The following is a 19,028-nucleotide window of genomic DNA, read 5'->3' as shown; positions in this document are numbered from 1 at the left end:
CTTGATCAAAGCTATTGCACGGGTGAGTCCCTTGGCTTTTTTCTTAACTGAAGACTACGAGCAATCTCTGGGGTCGTGCGGTGTATGGGACACAGAAATTGCTGTTTATCTTTTGTTTTAAAATAGCTAGAGCATTTCCTGGGGTTTTGCGGTGTATGGAACACAGGAACTTGCTGGGGAACTAGCTTACTTTAGCTTTTTTATAGCATAGAGCAATTCCTGGGGTTTTGCGGTGTATGGAACACAGGAATTTGCTTGGGATTTTAGCTTAATTCACTAGCTTTTATTTGGGTGGGTTAGCTGATGGGACCAGGGACTCCCTTGGTTTTCCTTACCTTGGTTTTGGCTTGCCAATCCTTGGGGGGATACCTTGGGGGTCCTGGCTCGGGTTCCTGGGCGTCTGGGGCTCCGGAGGGACGGTGCTGGCCACCGCTCTCTCTGGTTCTCCCAACCCCTTTGGTGCTTGGTAGGCAACGCCTGGCGGTGCTGATCCTTGTTACCATTGGGGGGACGCCCCGGAGCTCAGCCGGGTCTCATGGGAGATGGGACCAGGGGCTCTCTTGGTTTTCCTCACCTTGGTTTTGGCTTGCCAGACCTTGGGGGGAGACCTGGGGGGTCCTGGCTCGGGTTCCTCGGCGCTAGCCAGGAACTCGGCCGGGTCTCATCAGGTTAGCATAGGGGGATCTTGCTTTGAGGAGCTCTGGCGAACCCTGGTTGATTCCGGGGAACGCTGGGGACCTCGGCGGATCCCCGGGGTGAGTTCCTAGGACTTTAGGCCAGAATTTTGTTTCATGCTATTGTTGTAATTGCTTGCTTGATTGATTGCCTGTGTTGTGGTGCTCCGGTGACGGGGACCAAGATGCTTCACCCTGACTGACCGGACTTGGGCTACCTAGCGGTGTTAACAACCAGCCTTCGTCGGTCAGGGCGGTAAGTATGCGGCCTTCCAGATTGGTCCATTAGGATGGCATGCTGGGAGGTGGTCCAGGGCGGCAGGACCTTAATCGTGGCCCAATTTTCCAAGAGGCTTAGCCTCACCACTCACAGCCCATTGCGCACCACACACGTGGAATCTGGCTTTCCCATTTATCTGGGTTCTTTTTTAGTCTTCACCCCCCCAAATTCACATCCTCTGTTCTGCTTAGGGAACAGACCTTGGATGCACCGGGACCTAGGTATAGTCGTACTCTAACTGGTTCAATTTTTTGCTTCTCAGACCCAATGTAACCCTTACTTACCTGTTTGACGCACTTCCGGTATTTGGTATTCGTCCGTACTTACTGGGTTGGGACTTAGCGAGCTCTGGGTCTGATTTCTCGCTATTCTGGGACTCTGGTTGACGACGCTAGTCGCCGTTCCTCCAGCTGTCCCGACTCCCTGAGTGCCGGGAAGGCACCGCTCTGTCGTGGCTGGTCCTGGTGGCTCTTGGAGGAAGCGTGGAATCGACCCTGGACTCGGGGGTGGCAGCTAGGACTTTAGGCTACCCTGACTCAGACTCCTTGTTGTGCTGGGACTCTGGGACTCGCCCGACCTGGAGCAGCCCTTGGCCTGGCCTGGGATTGTTCCCCGGATCTCACTTAAACTTTGCTGTTCTCTTATATATCTCTCCCCTTGGGCGCGGGTCTTGGATCTCTGACCAGTGGCCGGATGATTAATAGACACTAACCTAAAACCATACTTACCTTTAAATTGTACTTACCTGGTGGTGGGGTGGCCTGGACACGTGCCTTGCTTCATCTTCACGATTCTGTTTCCAGACCACGATATGGTTGAAGGACCCTGAGTGACATGCGTCGGCCCGTGCCATACCTTTGCCGCACTACCCCAAACTGGGTGAGTCACTTGGCAGCCCAGGGTGCGGCATCGAGAAAGGTTTAATTTCCCCTAACCCTAACCCTAACCCCTAACCCTAACCCTAACCCTATTGTTTTGCCCTAACCCTAACCCTATTCTACCCTGGCCCTAACCCTAACCACCTTTTGATTATAGCCCTAACCCCATTATTTTGCCCTAACCCTAACCACATTCTAACCTGGCCCTAACCCTAACCACCTTCTGATTATAACCCTAACCCCATTATTGTGCCCTAACCCTAACCACATTCTACCCTGGTCCTAACCCTAATTATACCCCTAACCCTATTGTTTTGCCCTAACCCTAACCCTAGTCTACCCTGGCCCTAACCCTAACCACCTTTTGATTATAGCCCTAACCCCATTATCTTATCCTAACCCTAACCACATTCTACCCTGGCCCTAACCCTAACCACTTTTTCTGTAAAAAACATTTATTAAAAACATTTCACTTATTCTACTTTATTTTATTTAATTTCATTCATTTTTAGTCACTTTCATTCAATTTCATTACAATCCATTTGATTAGGTGATTACAGGGTTAAAAAATACAAGAGAGGAGTTGATATTACATTTGGCAAACTTTAAAAACAAGAAAAGACAATTAGCGAACAGAGTTTATAAAAGCCGAGCGAATTCACCGAAAGCTCATTCTTGCTCGGACGCTCGACGAGGCAACATCATTTTCCAGCTTCCTGACCCGAGTGTGTTTTTAGTGTGTCGTAGGCCTGAGGAAGACCCAGGAAGGGTCGAAACGTCGCCCAGACACACCCTCCTTTAGTTGTTTATTGTTTTTTTACAAAATAACTCATTTTTTGTTTCTTAATTCATATTTTAATTTGTTTTAATTCATTTTTGAAATCCAAAACGTCACCCATAGCTATGGGTGACTATTATGACGACGGCTGGACCCTCGTCCAGCGCGGCGGACGCCGCCGACAGCGTCGCCAGCCGCCTCGGGACTACGGGAGGGGGGAGTGGATGGCCCGAGCACCTCCCATGCCCAGACGGGGATGGGATCGGTCCCCTCTCCCTAACCGGCCAGTGCCTCCACCCCGTACCCTCCCGATACTACGGTCCCCAATCCCGATCGTTTGCGGACGTGGTCCGCCAGGATTTTCGAGGACCCCCTCGCAGATTTGTTTCTCCGCGAAGGGACAGGTCTGAGGATGGAATCAAGAGACAGCCAGCGGGCCCACAATTTCGGCGGCTGACTAGAAAACTGCACGCAGTCATCAAAATGGTGCATCATCTCCAGAACGTGGCACCCAAGACTGGGAGGCAGCCACCCAGGATGATTTCCAAGATGGTTGACGTCCTGTCGGAGATGATAAGACCAGCATCTCCCACCAATAAGACGGTGGGGATGATTAAGGGGAATGCAGAAAACTGGGGTTACAATACCCAGCTTATTCTGCAGGAACATTATGAAGAGAGCCTTGACACGGTGTTGGGGGAGATTGCCGAGCTCTCGGTTCGGGATTGGAAGGAGCCTTTTGAAGTGGCTGTCAGATGGGCCAAACGGAACCTGCCGCGTATCACCCAAGAGGCTATTGACCATGCACAGGCCCTAGTAACAGCCAGACTTGATGGTGATAACCAACCACCGCCTGTTCCTACGGATCAGCAAGCCCGAGGGCCGCAACAGACCACGGTGGTGCCAGCCACGACGACTGAGGCCACTAGCCTGGGAGCGGATCAGGCTCCACAACCACCGCTACCGCAACCACCGCTGACAGAGGCCCCCCAACAACCGGTGGCACAGCCCCTGATCACATTAGAGCCCCCTCAGGTCCCACAACCTCCGCAAATGGAACCCCTGGAACAGAGGGATCCCGGAGCCAGGAGACTAAGAGGGCTGGTCTTGACGGAAGACCTGTTCCTGGATTTGGCAGACGACGGACGGAAGGCTTCTCCCAAACCTCCACAAGTTCAGAGTCCTTACCTGGATGACTTGGAGGACTTGTTCGGCTCCCCACGGCGGGTACACCTGGATGAACCTGCCGGTGCGGCGCTTCCGGTCAGCCAGGACAGTTCTGTAGGGGGCGAGGAGGAAACAGGGGCACAGATCTTGGCCCCGGCCCAAGTTCACCAGCCAGGGAGTGACCACGGGGGTTCCCAGACAGCAGCAGCGGGTGGGACGCCCACCCCACCACAACGTCAGAGGCCTACACGACATGTCAATTCTGAGCGTAAAATGATTGATTGGGGTCTTCATGTTACGCGGAAATGGCTGATAGTGGGGGATTCCAATTTGTCTAGAATCCCACCATATGACATCCCGGATCTGCAAATTGATGCTTACCCCGGGGCCAGCTTCCGACATGCAGAGGCCTTGATGAGCAAGGCTACCTCCAATGTGACGGTGGAAAAGATCATCTTGTCATTTGGACTTAACCATAAGAATCAAAAGGCGAAGGAAACGTCTGTGAAGCAGCTACAAGGAGCAGTGAGAGCTGCTAGGAAGAAGTTCCCCTACGCTGAAGTCTGGGTCCCCCAGATTAATTTTTCTTCTTCTTTGTCCAGAGATGAGAAACAGACTCTTAGGGTCCTGAATGGACATATGGAGAGGAATTTACTCTCTCTTGCTCCACTTGATGATGAGGACTTCCACACGGAGCTTGATAATGTCCACTGGACTAAAAAGACGGGACAGGCTATGCTCGAACATTGGGCAACCCTGTTAAACTTAACCGCCCTCTAAGTCTAACGTCAGAGGGGGTTGAGGGACCTCGGTCCTCTTCTGTGGAAAATGTTTTAGTTTTGGCTAAGAACTTTCAGCTCTCAAAACCACAGAGGGATCTTCTGAGCCGAGGTTTGACCTTTGTCCCATCTCTGGATATAGGTAAGAATCAGAAAAACCAGCTTCAATCAGATTTACAAAATTATCATAGGAGAATACAATTGGCTACTTACTTTAAAGATTCAAACAATAGGGACGTACCTCCGTTCACGGGGCCTTCACATTGGACCCCTCCATCGGAAAGGCTTCCATTGGAGGTCCTTAACCTGATGGAGGAGGATAAATATTTATTTGACATACATTTTAGACCAGTCCAGGAGAGATGTAATTTGTCAACAGAAGAAGTTAAGGCTCTTAGGGAGTTGACACATTTAAAACATATTGTCATAAAGCCTGCTGACAAAGGGGCAACAGTTGTCATATTGGATAGAGAACAATATATACTAGAGGCAGAACGACAATTGAATGATCCGATTTATTATAAAAAATTAGCTCAACCTATCTTCATGGACACTATCCCTTTAATTGACAATATTTTACAGAATTTAAAAACTAAGAAATTCATCAATGAAAAACAAAGGAAGTATTTAAAAGGGGATATACAACCAAGGGAACGACGTTTTTACACTCTTCCCAAAATTCATAAGGATCCAAATAGTTGGACGGTTCCTTTTGAAGTGCCCCCTGGACGTCCTATAGTATCTGACTGTGGTAGTGAAACGTACTACACGGCAGAGTACTTAGATTTTTACCTTAATCCGCTTTCCACCAGACATCCGGCATATTTGAAAGATACTTATCATTTTATTGATATTATTAAGGGTTTATGGATTCCATCCAATTCTTACTTTTTTTCTATGGATGTGGCCAGTTTATATACAAATATTGATATCGCTAGAGGTATTGATGCAGTAAAAAAATGTTTTGCAAAATACCCCGATCCCCTCCGGCCGGATGAGGAGCTGATACAGCTCTTGGAAATTAATTTGATGAGAAACGATTTTGTGTTCAATGAACAATTTTATTTACAGATAAAGGGTACGGCAATGGGCAAAAAACAGTTAAAAAAAACGGGTTACTTCGTTTAAGGAACAAGTAACAAAGACCTGGACGATTGTGAATATGTGAGAAATGGAAATGTTAAGCCAAATTTAAACCCAAATTTTAAAGAAAGGATATATATAGTCAATATTTCAGTGCTCACCAGATGAATTTCGCTGAATTATGTTCGTGGAAATCCCAGCGGCAACGATCTGGGGCGTTTGCGGTCAGTCCTCCCTTCTCAGAAGAGAATTTTGAGGTTGGAGGCTGAAAGTTTTTCTTCCAGGATGGCCTGTCACTGTCCGTGTCCTGTCCCAAAAGATCGCTCGAGGGATCCCACTTCTGACACCAAATTGTCGTGGAAATTTCTCCGTTACTGGTGAGGAATGAAATAGAGACTTCTGCCGGCCGACAAGGTTTTATTTTCTTTGCAAAGAAAAGGTCAATCAACACGCGAGCAGTCAATGATGAAGAAAGACCCCAAATAAGGGGAGACCTAAACATTTATACCTGAGGACAGCCCCCAGGGTACGTTTCACACCCCTTTGTCTGCCGCAGGTATCGGCGCCGATTCCCTTGGGTGTGTTTTACACCTGGAGTGTCCTGCAGGGTCTTGTATTTAGATGCAAGTTAAGTCAAAACCATTTGGTTCCTTATGTTAGAAAGGAGAGAGGTTGGGTGTCTCAAATGGTTAAAACAAATGAATTGAATTTGCCATTACAATGTGCTGTTTTTGACTTACACAAAATAATTTTTTAAAAAAAATCTTGTTTTACAAAAACATTAAAATATGACAGAGGAAATTATGCTATTATGCTAATCATATAATTCTTGAGCAAGGTAACAGGTAAAGGGTTACCCTATTTTGTTCTGGTGGCTGGTTTCATATATCACAACCAAGCAAGGACTCAGGACACAGATGCAGGGTTAAGGTTTCTTGATACCAGTCTTTAATAAGGCGGCTCGGGTTCAAAATACAAAACAAAGAAAATAAACAGGCTCTGAAAAAAAGGCTAAACAAAAACTTCTTTCAAGAAAAGCTAAAACCAAAAATCACTCCACTACAGGGAGGAAACTCAAAAGGCTGAAGTCAAACACAAAGGAAAATCACTATGAGAGACTAACAAACAAAAGAATTCAGTAAAGGAGGAATCAGGGCACAATTCAAAAAGCAATGTTGATCAGGGCTGTGGTAAGGCTGAGGTGAACACACAAAGACTAACACCCTGGCACTAGACAAGGGAGATGCAGACTATTTGAACACATGGAGTTAATGGGGAAGAGGTGGAAGTAAATGGGAATCAGAGACGACAATCACACTGGTAACACAAGAGGAAGGGCAAGAGACCTGAAAGCAGAGGAGAGTTTCTTTTCAAAATAAAACAGGAAGTTAAAAGACAAAACATGGAGACAGGACAAAAACCCAACATGACCTCAGCGCGGTGTGAAACCATATTTGCATTAAACTTGATTGTGTAAACATTTTCAAGTTTCTTGTTTTACTGGAAGGTGTTAGGGTTTGTAACACTGCTCGTTAACTGAACCCTTTTCAGAGCAGCTGGTGCACTGAAAAGCACTTCCTTGTCCGTAACAACGGAATATGTTTTTTAGACCAATGTCTGTCGCAAGCCGTTCAAGTGCTCCACGTTGTTCTTCCTCTGCAATCCATGAACCATCACGGGGTTTGAATATATCAGAGAAAACAACAGCATAATTATCCCAGCCTGTGACCTGTGTTATACTTGTCAGAATGTTCCAGTGACTGTCTGGTCTTGTACATCTACTAGGACATGGGGATGCACGGACATAGAAAACCAACAAATCATTTCTGTTGCGATTTGTGATCAAGGAGTTGAAGTTCTGTAGGATGCGGTACTCTGCATGATCAGCTCTACCCTCATGGACCGCCTCAGGACAATATTTCTGAACATCAGCCCATGTCTTAACCCCTTTCTTACAATTTCTTAAAACATGAGGCCATTGCACAAGTTCATCAGGACACTGACTCAGAACATTAGGCCATCTCAGAACGGTGGCAGCCACCACCCTGCTACTGGTGTACACACGGCATTTCAGAATCGTGTCTCTCACTTGCTGACCATCCTCATGGACTTCTGTCATATCATACGTTTTCTGGTCATTGTTGTACGGGACGGTGACTGCCACACTGAACATGGGAAATTTTCTAAAGAAAAAAAAAGAATATTAACCATTAAAAACTATATATCAATTGGACTGAAGTTACGTCCCTTTCTAAATACCTAGGGATCAATATGAATATATGAATATGCTGTAGAACTTCTTAAGGAATCTGTTATTGTCAGTTATCTTGATCCTCAAATAATTTCAGATGTACCTTTATCTGGTTAGTGTGAAAGATGCACAAGAAATTGAATAATGTATCATTTTTTTCTGTCAAATAGTGGTGCAAAGTTCTCCAGTTATCTCCTCTGTCTTAAACTTTGGAGCAGTGTGTCTTTCATTTTGCAAAGAAATGGTTTGTATTGTGTAACCTTAGGCAAGTGTACTTAATTACTTACTGAACTTGATTTTTGTCCACATAGCTTGGTCTATACCTGCCAAAGGAAACGATACAAATGAGACTTTTATTTGATGGCATGGATGATCAGAAGGTAATAAATAAAGATGCACAGATGATACATTTACCAAAAACAGGCTGGACTTTAGAAAAGTGCTGTAAATACAATAGATGATTGGAATCAGTTTGTTCTGCATAGTGAGTTCAGCTTTTGAGAGGAAGTATTAGCTGCTCTTCAGTACTAAAAGGGCTGAATAATATACTCTTTATCAGTAAGCTATATTTTAAATATTGTTATTGCTGCACCCAGTTAGCAGAGAGCATTTTTAGAGGGGAACTGATGGTTATATAGCTCTCTCTTCAGAGGTTTAAAAAACTAAAAAAACACGATTCACTGTCTTTGACCATGTGGTGTGTTGGCTCTGAAGAGTGCAGGTTGGAAAATGTTGTGTGAGTAAAGATGAATTCCACGCCAGTCTAAATATAGCACACAGTTCAACGTAGAAGGACTTTTATTATGTTCCTTCTCTGTGGCTAAAATGTTCCCTGCACTTCATTACTTGGGTTTTCGCCAGCACACCTCTGGGTTCCCAAACTGACCAGCATTTACTGCAGATGATACAAAGACTCTAGAAAAATAATCCATAACCCTACTTAAAATAAAAGTCCAACTCAGTTTACTCATGTTTCTTTGTGATACAGTATTTTACTATCAGACATGTAACCAGAAAGTTGACTCACCTGTTCTGGATTTCCTGTACTATTACTTTAAGCTGGTTCTGGTCCACAGCTGAACTGATCTCAGTGGAGACCAACACAGTCACGGTGACAACCATCCAGCACAGACCAGCCATCTGAGAGTTTCTAACAAACAGCATCAGAGTGGAGGATTAAATAACTATGAAGTATAACTCTAACCTCTAACCTTAACCCTTATTGTCTTAGCTCCACCAAAACCACAACAACTGTATAGGAGAGAATTCATCTAACCCAACCACCAGGGAACCTTATACTAAATCTCTGTACTGGAAGATAATTTAGTGGAAATGTATTTTTATTTATTTCAAACAAACACTTATGTTACATGCACACATCACTTGCTGGTATCAAACATCTACAGAACATGTCAGGTTATATGTTGTGTCTGATCATGTGCTGTGTTGTGTGGGTGAATATTGAGCCTGAAAGAAACAGAGGAAGAGAACGAAGAAATTAAAGTCATGAAAAAGAGAAAGAACAATGCTGTTTGGACCAACAGCATACCAATATAGAATCTGAATTTATAATATGAAAGTGAATTTGATTGTATGAATACAAGAAGCTAATGAAGGACAATAATCGGGAAATAAAGACCAGGGTTAGGAGCCATATAGAGGCACCACAGTAGTACAGTAGGGTTAGGAAAGCTAAGGAGGTACTATTATGTGAATGTAGTGATATTATTTTGTTTTTTTTTTAGGAGCCCTTTCAGCTTTCTATGCCACTAATACTTAACCTAAAGACAAATTTTAAAAAGGCTTTGAACAAATTTCGCTTGATCTGATCTTGCTTTTTATAAAGTACTTTTCTAACTATTGGTACTCAAAACGCTTTTACAGTCACACACCCATTCACTCACATAGCACACACACATTCACACAATAGATACTATATAACTTTTTCAATTTGTTTTCTTATCCCGCTCTCCATTATTCTCACTCTTCTGCCATTTTGAATTTATTGTTTCAAAACTTTAATGCCATGTGAAAATTGATCATTATAATAACCAAGAGACATGTTAGAGATACACAGTAAGGTTTACTACTGTATTATATTGTGAATAAAATCACACATTTGAGGAGATAAATATAAGGATCTCATCTCATACTGCCACTTATCCTCACTAGGGTCATCATTTCAGAGCTAACACAGGGACAAACAACCATTCACACTCACACCTAGGGTCAACTTAGAGTCACTACTCAGCCTAGCGAGCATGTCTCTGAAGGTGGGAGGAAACCAGAGTAGTCCAGAGAGAAAACCCACACAGACACAGGGACAAACTCCACCAAGAAAGGCCCCAGCTGGACTCGAACCTGGACCCACCGTAAATATAAAGTAGTTTCCTTTATTTATAATGAAAACACTTATATAAAATAATGCACATCATCTCAAACAGGCCTGATATACTACACCTTGGCCATGTTGTTGGAAATGTTTCTTTTTGATTGCGTTTTCAACGAACACACTGGAGACAGTCGTGGGAAATGCAGGGAAATTCCAGGTGTCATTATTGTGTTATTGGTGTTTGCAGCCTCGGAACAAAAGTTATGTGTTTTAATAATATCTAGTTTACCTGAAAACATTTAAAATATGTTCAAGATGGCTATTTAGAGTAGCGCTTTCTACTATTATAAAGCCTTTATTTAAACATGTTTACCAGTTCGGCATTTGTTTACATTTTAAAATCCAACCACTGTCTCCTTTTTACATTCCCTGCTAAGAAATGCAGAAAAAAAGAACATGTTAAGCTCTAATTTTACATACAAAATCTTTTACCTGTTCTTTTGCAGAAGGATGTCTGTCAGGTATTGTCGGTTTCCAGTGCAAGCTGGTGCAAGAGTGAATGTCATAACAAGGAAGAGACATTTTATAGGGCATGGCCAAACCTGTCCTGTCCAAACCTGTAAATGTCCTTATTTAAATATGAGCCAGCACTTATGCAGGCCAACATATTTACAACCATGGGTATTTTAAGTGAGCGTAAGAGGCATTGTTGTTTCTTAATAATTATAGTTTTTCAGTTTAAATACTTTTAGAATTAATGTCAACTCCTCTCTGACAGTTCTTAGTTTGCATGATTTGACATGCCTTCATGATCAAAAGAGTAAGAAGGAGGAACCATTATTTTAGTTTGTTTGTATGACTTTAGCTCTAAAAGCATTGAGGAAATTTGCATGTCTCCAAGGTCAGTTTTACACCAATCACTAAATAAATATTTACAGTCAGATACATATTTCTTTGGACATGGACACATTTTTGTTTTATTTTCATTACTTACCAGAACAATAGCATTTTAAAACAATTATGACCTTAAACTGCCCATTCTAAGCTCAATTTTTCATGGGCCCAAAAGTCACTGGACCCTCAGCTTAAAATAAACTCTAAGTACAGATCTTGGCATCGTAAAGTATAAAAAGGAAAAAAACACACAAATCCCCAATGTGTTCTACCACACAACTTATTTTATTCTGTGATGAAAGTCCACTTGACACTGTCTAGTATCTGATGATGTCACTAATAAGAACCCAGTAGAATGTAATTAATCTATATTGTTTACCTGAATACATATGCTGAGAACAGGCAGCTCCATATTGTGAGTTGCAGATATTTACAGCCTGTATTAAAGCCACATACCAAGCAGAAGTCCTCGTCTTATCTTCACCTCTTAATGACTCATTGTCCAACTGTGTTCACACAACTCATTGTTGGACCACAGCAGTATTTCATGCTGAAGCCACAAACAAGTACACACTTCATACTTCTTGTTATTTCTCTGTCAGTAATATCTAAATGTTATAACAAACTTAGGACATTTCAGTCCAATCCAACAATACAAAGTTTTCCAAATGGTTTTATCTGTAAGAGGTACGCGGTAACACTAACCCTAGCTGAAACAAGTTACCACCACCCACCCGGAACAGCCACAACTACTTATTTTAAAAAATAAATAAATAAATAAAAATCTCAAACACTGGTTAAAAACTAACCAGACATGTACTCACGTAGCCTAAAAGTTTCCTAATCTGATGCATGCTCTCTGGATTCTTGGACCATGTCTGTTCTGATACCGTCTGTGTTCTTTTTGGTTTGTGTTGACATTGTGTCTGGTTCTGTAATTGTCTTTTGTATGAATGTTGATTTAAAGTCTCTTTGTGTTGTGTAGCTGCCTTAGGACTAAGGCTGAAAATTACCATCTATGCTAAGACTGGTGCATTTACACTGATGACTAACACATCAATGTTGATTAATATGCACTGTCCCACATAAACTAATAACCTCTGGTGCAGTTGACCAGTCTAGTGTCTTATCATCCTTTCTTTATCAGCTGATGGAGGAATTAGACTTGAACAGACTTAAATCATCCGCTGGAAAAATTGCTTGAAAATTAGCTGCCTCATATTACTTCTGTTCTGTATTTTTTTTTTAGCTTTTGAGTTCCCAAATGCATCCCCGGACCTCCCAGTCCTTCTTTAAGAACAACCCCTCTCACCCCCTGTATGAGACAGCTGGAGGCTTTCTCAAGCGTAATACCCATACTCATGTCATTTTTGGTGCAATACTTGTTTTTAATAACAGATCTCACCAGGTTCTGCAACAGCTTTTCCCTCCTTGCCATCAGACCGTTGAACTCTTATCTGGCCTTGTATCCTTAACTGGACTTCACTTCACACTGTACATGTACATAACTGAACATTTTTTACTGTCATTTTGCACCAATATTTTGCACTGTTAAACATTTTTTTGCACTAAGATACAATGCACCTTACATCTACAGTGCTGCTGTATTTTCATTTTATTTTATCTGTTTATTACATTGTCCTGAGCCATATGCAATGAAATTTTGTTCTGTGTACACCCTGTGCATACAAAATGACAATAAAGTTAGTCTAAGATCTTTCCATTGGAGTCTAACACTATTATTTATGATATTGATGTGTATTCAGTCTCCACCACTTCAACCTTTCATTAACTTCAGTTGGTTTTTCACCAACTGTAGTTATTAGTATTGGTGGTTGTTATTTACTTACAACTTGACTGAGTCTGTTAATGCTGGTATTTTTTAATACACTACCAGTCAAAAGTCTGGACACACCTTTTCATCGAATTATTCATAATCACTGCTCAAGTGAATAATGCTGATGATCTCAAATTCTGTCAAATTGTGGTAGTGAGTCAGAGCACCTATAAAATTATGGGGTGTTCATGGTCTGTAGTGGTAGCACTTATAAAAAGTTGTCCAAGGGACGAAAGCTGTGAACTGAAAATGTGGTTGTTGGTGTGTGTAGGGAACAAAGGTTGAAAAACTGAATGTTGGGTCTAATGAAAATATGTCAGAACTCACAGTGCGTGATGCTGAGTAGCTCCACACCAGTCACAATGTCCATGCCGACCTCTATCCACTGCCAGAAACACCTACGATGGACACATTCGCATCAGAACTGAACCCCCGAAGAAGGTGGCCTGGTGTGATGTATTATTGTCTTTCACATTAAGTGGATGGCATAGTGCATGTGTATCCCTTAGCTGGGTTAGGACATAACAAACAACAAACACATATCATAATGAGATTAATGTTATTAGGGCAATGGGGCAACGCCCGAGTCACAGTTGTCTCTGCTGTTAATACAGCTGATCCCTGTGTCCCACACATTTATGTTACAACACACACCAACACACACACCAACACACCCACACAGGCAACTTTGTGATTACAGTTACACACAAACACACACGCACACACCTGACTGAAAAATATGCATGTGTACAGGCACGCGTATTGCGAGTACACCAAAAATGAAAGGGTCATGCCATGTGCGAACGCAGCGGACACCTGTGTGCACGCTTGTCTCAATGTACAAATAACTCAGACAACAACAAAAAAATGGAAAAAAAAAAGTCTGTTTATTGGTTTTTGTTTAAAACGTTAAAAAGAAAAAGAAAAACACGGTATTTTAGTTTTCACGTTTTTTTTTTGTTTTGTTTGTTTTTTTTTTGGTTAAAACGAAATATCAAACTGACAAAAGGTAGGCTGACATGGACCTGTCTCTCTCTCTCTCTCTCTCTCAAGTTTTGAATGATATTGAATTGAGAATTAATGATAGTAAGGGTGAAAGGAATAATTAAAATAATTTCAGCCACTAAAAAATAAAAATATCCTGACAGCTCTGATGGGGCTTGGGGTTGGTCTATAAGTTATGCTTTACTATAAACAATCCCGTATGAACCTGAGGTTATGTGTAACAACTGATCTGTGTAGATATGCTGCAGAACATAGAAAATGAATAACTGTCAGGTCCTGATGATCCAGTGTGCGTAAATGAGCACAGCCTCTTCATCCATTTCGCGTCTGAGCAATGGTACAGTTCCTGTTATACGTCAGCATCCTGTCACACTTAGCTAAGTTTCACAGATAAAGAGACTGATGGTTCAATGTCAGACGACTTCATTTTATTTATTTAAAAAATAATATTTAAATAATAATAAAATCGGGAAAAGAAAGTTATTGACAGTAGCTTATGATGCTTGCACGCCTCGCCTTTGCTACAAACCCTTCCTGTCCCTGCTTAGCCGCAGCCAGTTTCTCACTGTCACCTCAATTTTAGCCTCAGTGGAATTTGAATGGACAGGACTTCTAACCCTAACCCTAACAGCACCTGAACACTAGACATAAAGCAACGGGGGGGGGACAACACTACACACACACTAGCACAAAAAGGGGAAACATTTTGGGAAAGTTGCTTCCAGAGCGAGTATAGCTGTGCTGATGTGCACGAGGCATAACCAAAGATACACCGGTGCACCAAAGCAGCAGCAGCAGCAGCAGCAGCAGGGCATGGGGCCGGTGGCAAAGTGGGGAAAATTAAATTTTCTAGCTACGAGTTATACTGTAGGTGTTCACACATTATACACATTAGTGCGTGTCACTATTGTACTAAAGCCAGCGCTTCAGACGCTTGAACGTGTGCACGTGTGACTGAAATAGTCTAAACTGTCACATCATCTCTCTTGGTAATGCATGGACAGCTTTAATTCTAAAGCGAAGCAGCTCTGTCTGGTCTTTTTTGGTCTGGTATACCAGTTGGTGATCAATCGCACATTTTTGTTTTTCTCCTGCTTTTTTTGGAACAAAATTATTGCTTATTTTTCATCTGGACGAGACCTCATTTCTGTTAATTAAATGAGGGACCCCATATATCCATGACGGATTTTGGTGTTTTTTTTCTATGGGTTTACGGACAAAGTGTGGGTTAGACTTTCTGTATAGTATTCATTTCACTTAAAGGGAAATAATTGTCCTGAAAAGATCCCCCTTGAGTGTAAGTAACTTCAACCCGAAAAGGTGAGTTGTTACAGCGTCTATAGCTTGTTTTAATGAAGTTTAAATGAAGTCTCTAGGTGAAAGTATGCCTGAGCAGTAGACGTTTAAAAAACAAAAATGCATTTTTTTTGCAACATCGCAAGAAATTCATATTTCGTTGATAAAAGTAATAGCACACCGATCCCGATCAAACCGCAGGTTTTGATATATAACTCGTCCTACAGCTTGAAGAGCTGGACACCAGATATTTTTTAAATTACTTTTCACATTTCCTTTTTGTCTTTTTTTTTTTGGTTTGGATTTGTCTGCATAGTTGAACACCACAGGGTGTCAACATTATATGAGGTTGATGCAGTTATATTCTTGCAGCTGAAAGCTTTATTACTTCAGTGTGTGAGTGTGACCATCACCAGCCTCCCTGAGAACTGTCCTGTTGATCTTTATTGAGTGTAGTGACCTTGTGTGGCAGGGAGGGCAGAGCTACACCTCAGTGAATAGAGGGGGGGAACAAAGGACAGAAAAGATGTGGAAGGATGGACAGAGGAAGAGAGGCGTGTGGTGCTGGTAGGAACTAGTGGTGTGTAGGGTTCTGTGCTTCCCAAGTCACCTCACTCAGGTATGACTGGGTACAGGGGGGTGCTGTGTAGATCTCTGGAGAGATGAGAGAGTCCAGGGGGGTGAGGGTGTCCCAGTGGAAGGAGAGAAGTCTGCCATAGGGCACGTAGTGATAGAGTGAAAGCAATAATCCAGCCCTTAATAGCCGGGACTCATCAATTCTTCTTGATGTGATCCAGGATGGGCTGGCAGGTGACAACACACATGCATGTGGGCATTCCCTTAATATGAGTCAGGTCAGAAGCCCCAGCGCCCGAGAACCTCCACCCCAGTGTGGGGCGCATGGGTGACAAGACCAGAGAACCACCGTAGCCACGGGGCAAGTCACACCCCAGCACAGATGGCGAGCGACGACCAACACCCCCAGACCGACCAAGCGAGCACAAGCCAATGTAGGCCAGAGCAGCCCCCCACACCTCCCACGCCCCCCAACCACTTTACCAATTACAATTTTTTTGAATTATTTATTTTTATTTTTTTTATGTGTAATGCCTGTCATTACCATGTTACAGCACAAGGGAATGCATTATAGCAATTTACTCCAAACACTGTGAATGACTCATGGTTTCTCACAAAGATTGGGCCAACCAGTGTATTCAGCTTGTTCTATGCCTACTTCACAAAACTTGCTGCATATGACACTGCAAAAGCCTACAAAAGAGGAACTTACCCAATGCTTCGGTTCTTGGTTTCTACCCATTGTTTTTATGTCTTGTCATGGCTCATGTTTAATTTTTTCCTCTTTTTGCAACTTGTGGTTTATACTTTCTACGTGTCCATAGATTGGAACACTTCGGGCGGGTTCGTTTGTAGAGATGTTCAAGTTGGCGGCCGGTTTGTTTCATGGTGCAGAGTTCCGGGGTGTACCAGGGGGCAGAGTTGATGAATAAGACAGAGAAAGTTTTCCAGGGGGCTAGGGAGTCAAGGGAGTCAGAGAGGATGGTGTTGAGCATGGTGGCGTAGTCGTTGGGGGAAGAGGGTGCAGAGTCAGGGGGAAAGGTGGAGGATATGAGCTGGGAGAGCGTGAGTGGGTTTACTGCCTTGATGTTGCGGTACGAGATGATGTGTTTGATGAGGTTGTGGGGCATGGGTAGAGGGGCGGAGAAGAGAATACAGAGGTGATCAGAGAGTGGGAAGGGGAGAGGGTGGGGGTTGGTTATGGGTAGGAAGGAGGAGCAGACTATTCCAGGGTGTGGCCTTTGGTGTGGGTAGGAAAGGTGATGATTTGGGTAAGATGGAATGGAAAGACGGAAGTCGGATGTCAGTGGGGGGGCGCAGTGGAGAGTAGTCCGGGTAGCGGTAGCTAGTAGCTGATTAGCTAAAGGCTGGTAGGCAGTGCGATGTGTGGAAGGAGCGGTGTCCCGGGTGTAGACGTTGGTGAAGCGAGTGGTGTTGGCTGCCCCAGACTGTACCCGTGTAGCCGGCAAACCCCACTGTGCCATGACGGCACACAGCTAGGCCACAGCTGACACGCTGGCAGGGAGTGGAGACTCCCCCCGAAAACACCGGCCGGATAGCCAGACAACTGGGCTACAGGTGTCGGTGAGGGACGCAGCGGGTCAGACCAGGTTGGCACAATCACCACCACAAACACACAAACGTACTCACCCGAGTCCAGGGTGAGCGATCGCATGCACAAAGCCGGGAGGCAGATGGATCCAGTGGTGGTGAGGTTTAGCCAGCTGATAGCTAGCTGGCTAACATAGCGAGTAGTCCGTGGGTGAGGAAACAGATGAGCGCGAGCAGAGCTGCAGAGATGCACGAAGGACAGGAGAGGCATGGAAACAACAGGACAACAGGAACATGGACACAGCCCACAGCACAGAAGCAGCAGTCAACAGACCAGACGCCAGCGTTGCTCTGACCCGGAGAAACTTTACTGTCAAGGTTGCAGAAAGCTCAAGTGTGTTGATGATGGCCTCAGTTCCATTACTAGACCTTGAAAGATGTCTCTGTGTATGAGGGTTAAAATGACCCGAAGACCATATGAAGGATGTAAATGTGTGGGCTATAGTAGCATGTGTTCTATTTTTTTTTTTGTTTGTTTGTTTCTATATACATGTTTATCACAGAAAATAAGCTAAGGCCATTGATTTTCAGGTAGAAAAAAAGTATACTTACCATTTTTCTTCTTGTAAAAATCTGAAACGGGTCAATTTGACCCGAATACCACACAAGGGTTAATGAATTGGTCTCAGCTGTGGCCTATGAGTGGTCGTCAATGACGACAGAAGTGCGCGGAGCCGTGGAGAAATAGGCTGATTTTCCCGCTTTTCGCTGGTCTCACATTTGGGCTCAATGTGACAAAACAGTAGCTCCTATCAGAAAAACAAGCAGACCGTGGGCGTCGTAAGAGCTTCCTGAAGACTTAAGTATGTTTTTTGTCTTGCTAGACTAAATATTTTGGACACATGAGTGAGTTTAAAACAGGGGTCCCTTCCGCTTCTCTCAGAATTTTTGTTTTTTTAGAATTTTCACAACAGAAAAATTCAATTTCCGTTTTTCTTTTTTCTTATGATTTACATCTGAAATGTATTACACTGAATGGAAACATAATGGAGTTACTGTACATCAGAAAAAAGCCGATACCGATCCAATACCTATACAGAAAAACAGCGCGGAATTATGGGAACAAACGATAAGTTTCATTGTGTGGAAAAAACTGGGATCATTCTTTTGTGCAAGGCAACATCAGACTTAAACATTTTCTTTTCTATTTAAAAAAAAAAACAAAAAAAAACAAATAAACAATTATAAATGTACTGAATTACTTATTTAATAATTGTGCACCAGTAAAACATTCTTAACTGTAAAAATATAACAAGTGTAACTGGTTCAGTCAGTGCAATTAGGGATTCAAAATACAATGTAAAACAAAATGAATATTAAATAATAATAAAGGAGCTGAAATGGAGAAAAAAAATAGCTTCACTAGCTTGGTTGGTAGACTTTCAAAATAAATGAAATTTCTGCAAGTTCTTCATAAGGTTTGTCAAATTATATCCTGACGTTTAAGTACCACCCCTCGAACCATTCACTTTGCAGATATTGACTGTAGCTGTGGAGTTTGTTGGCTGAGTTAATGTGTAATAGCTTCAGATAACCGATGCTTTCGTTCGCTCCATTTTGAAAACTGTGGGCTTCTGCACGGCATGG

The 19,028-nt window shown here is 43.0% G+C and overlaps 2 protein-coding genes across 2 annotated transcripts in view; both read right to left on the bottom strand.

Moving 5' to 3' along the window:
• Window positions 1-1,807, bottom strand: part of LOC125009233 (basic proline-rich protein-like) — a 6,723-nt gene extending 4,916 nt beyond the window's left edge. Inside the window, exons 1-3 of the mRNA XM_047586970.1 lie at window positions 1,700-1,807; window positions 1,239-1,377; window positions 370-492 (exon numbers count right to left, since the gene is read on the bottom strand). Of these exons, the coding sequence (XP_047442926.1) occupies window positions 370-492; window positions 1,239-1,377; window positions 1,700-1,807 (370 nt within the window). The remainder of the gene's footprint in view (window positions 1-369; window positions 493-1,238; window positions 1,378-1,699) is intronic.
• Window positions 1,808-6,564: 4,757 nt separating this feature from the next.
• LOC125009591 lies at window positions 6,565-10,773 on the bottom strand. Its single transcript, XM_047587663.1, has 4 exons — window positions 10,715-10,773; window positions 8,918-9,040; window positions 8,178-8,213; window positions 6,565-7,822 (listed from the first exon to the last, which is right to left on the bottom strand). Exons 2-4 carry the CDS (start codon window positions 9,028-9,030, stop codon window positions 7,150-7,152), a joined length of 822 nt encoding a protein of 273 aa, XP_047443619.1. The 5' UTR covers window positions 9,031-9,040; window positions 10,715-10,773; the 3' UTR covers window positions 6,565-7,149.
• Window positions 10,774-19,028: the final 8,255 nt, after the last annotated feature.

This window comes from Mugil cephalus, chromosome 6, assembly GCF_022458985.1.
Source record: "Mugil cephalus isolate CIBA_MC_2020 chromosome 6, CIBA_Mcephalus_1.1, whole genome shotgun sequence".
In the NCBI taxonomy this organism is placed as follows: domain Eukaryota; kingdom Metazoa; phylum Chordata; class Actinopteri; order Mugiliformes; family Mugilidae; genus Mugil; species Mugil cephalus.
This window is presented reverse-complemented; position numbering and strand designations above follow the sequence as displayed.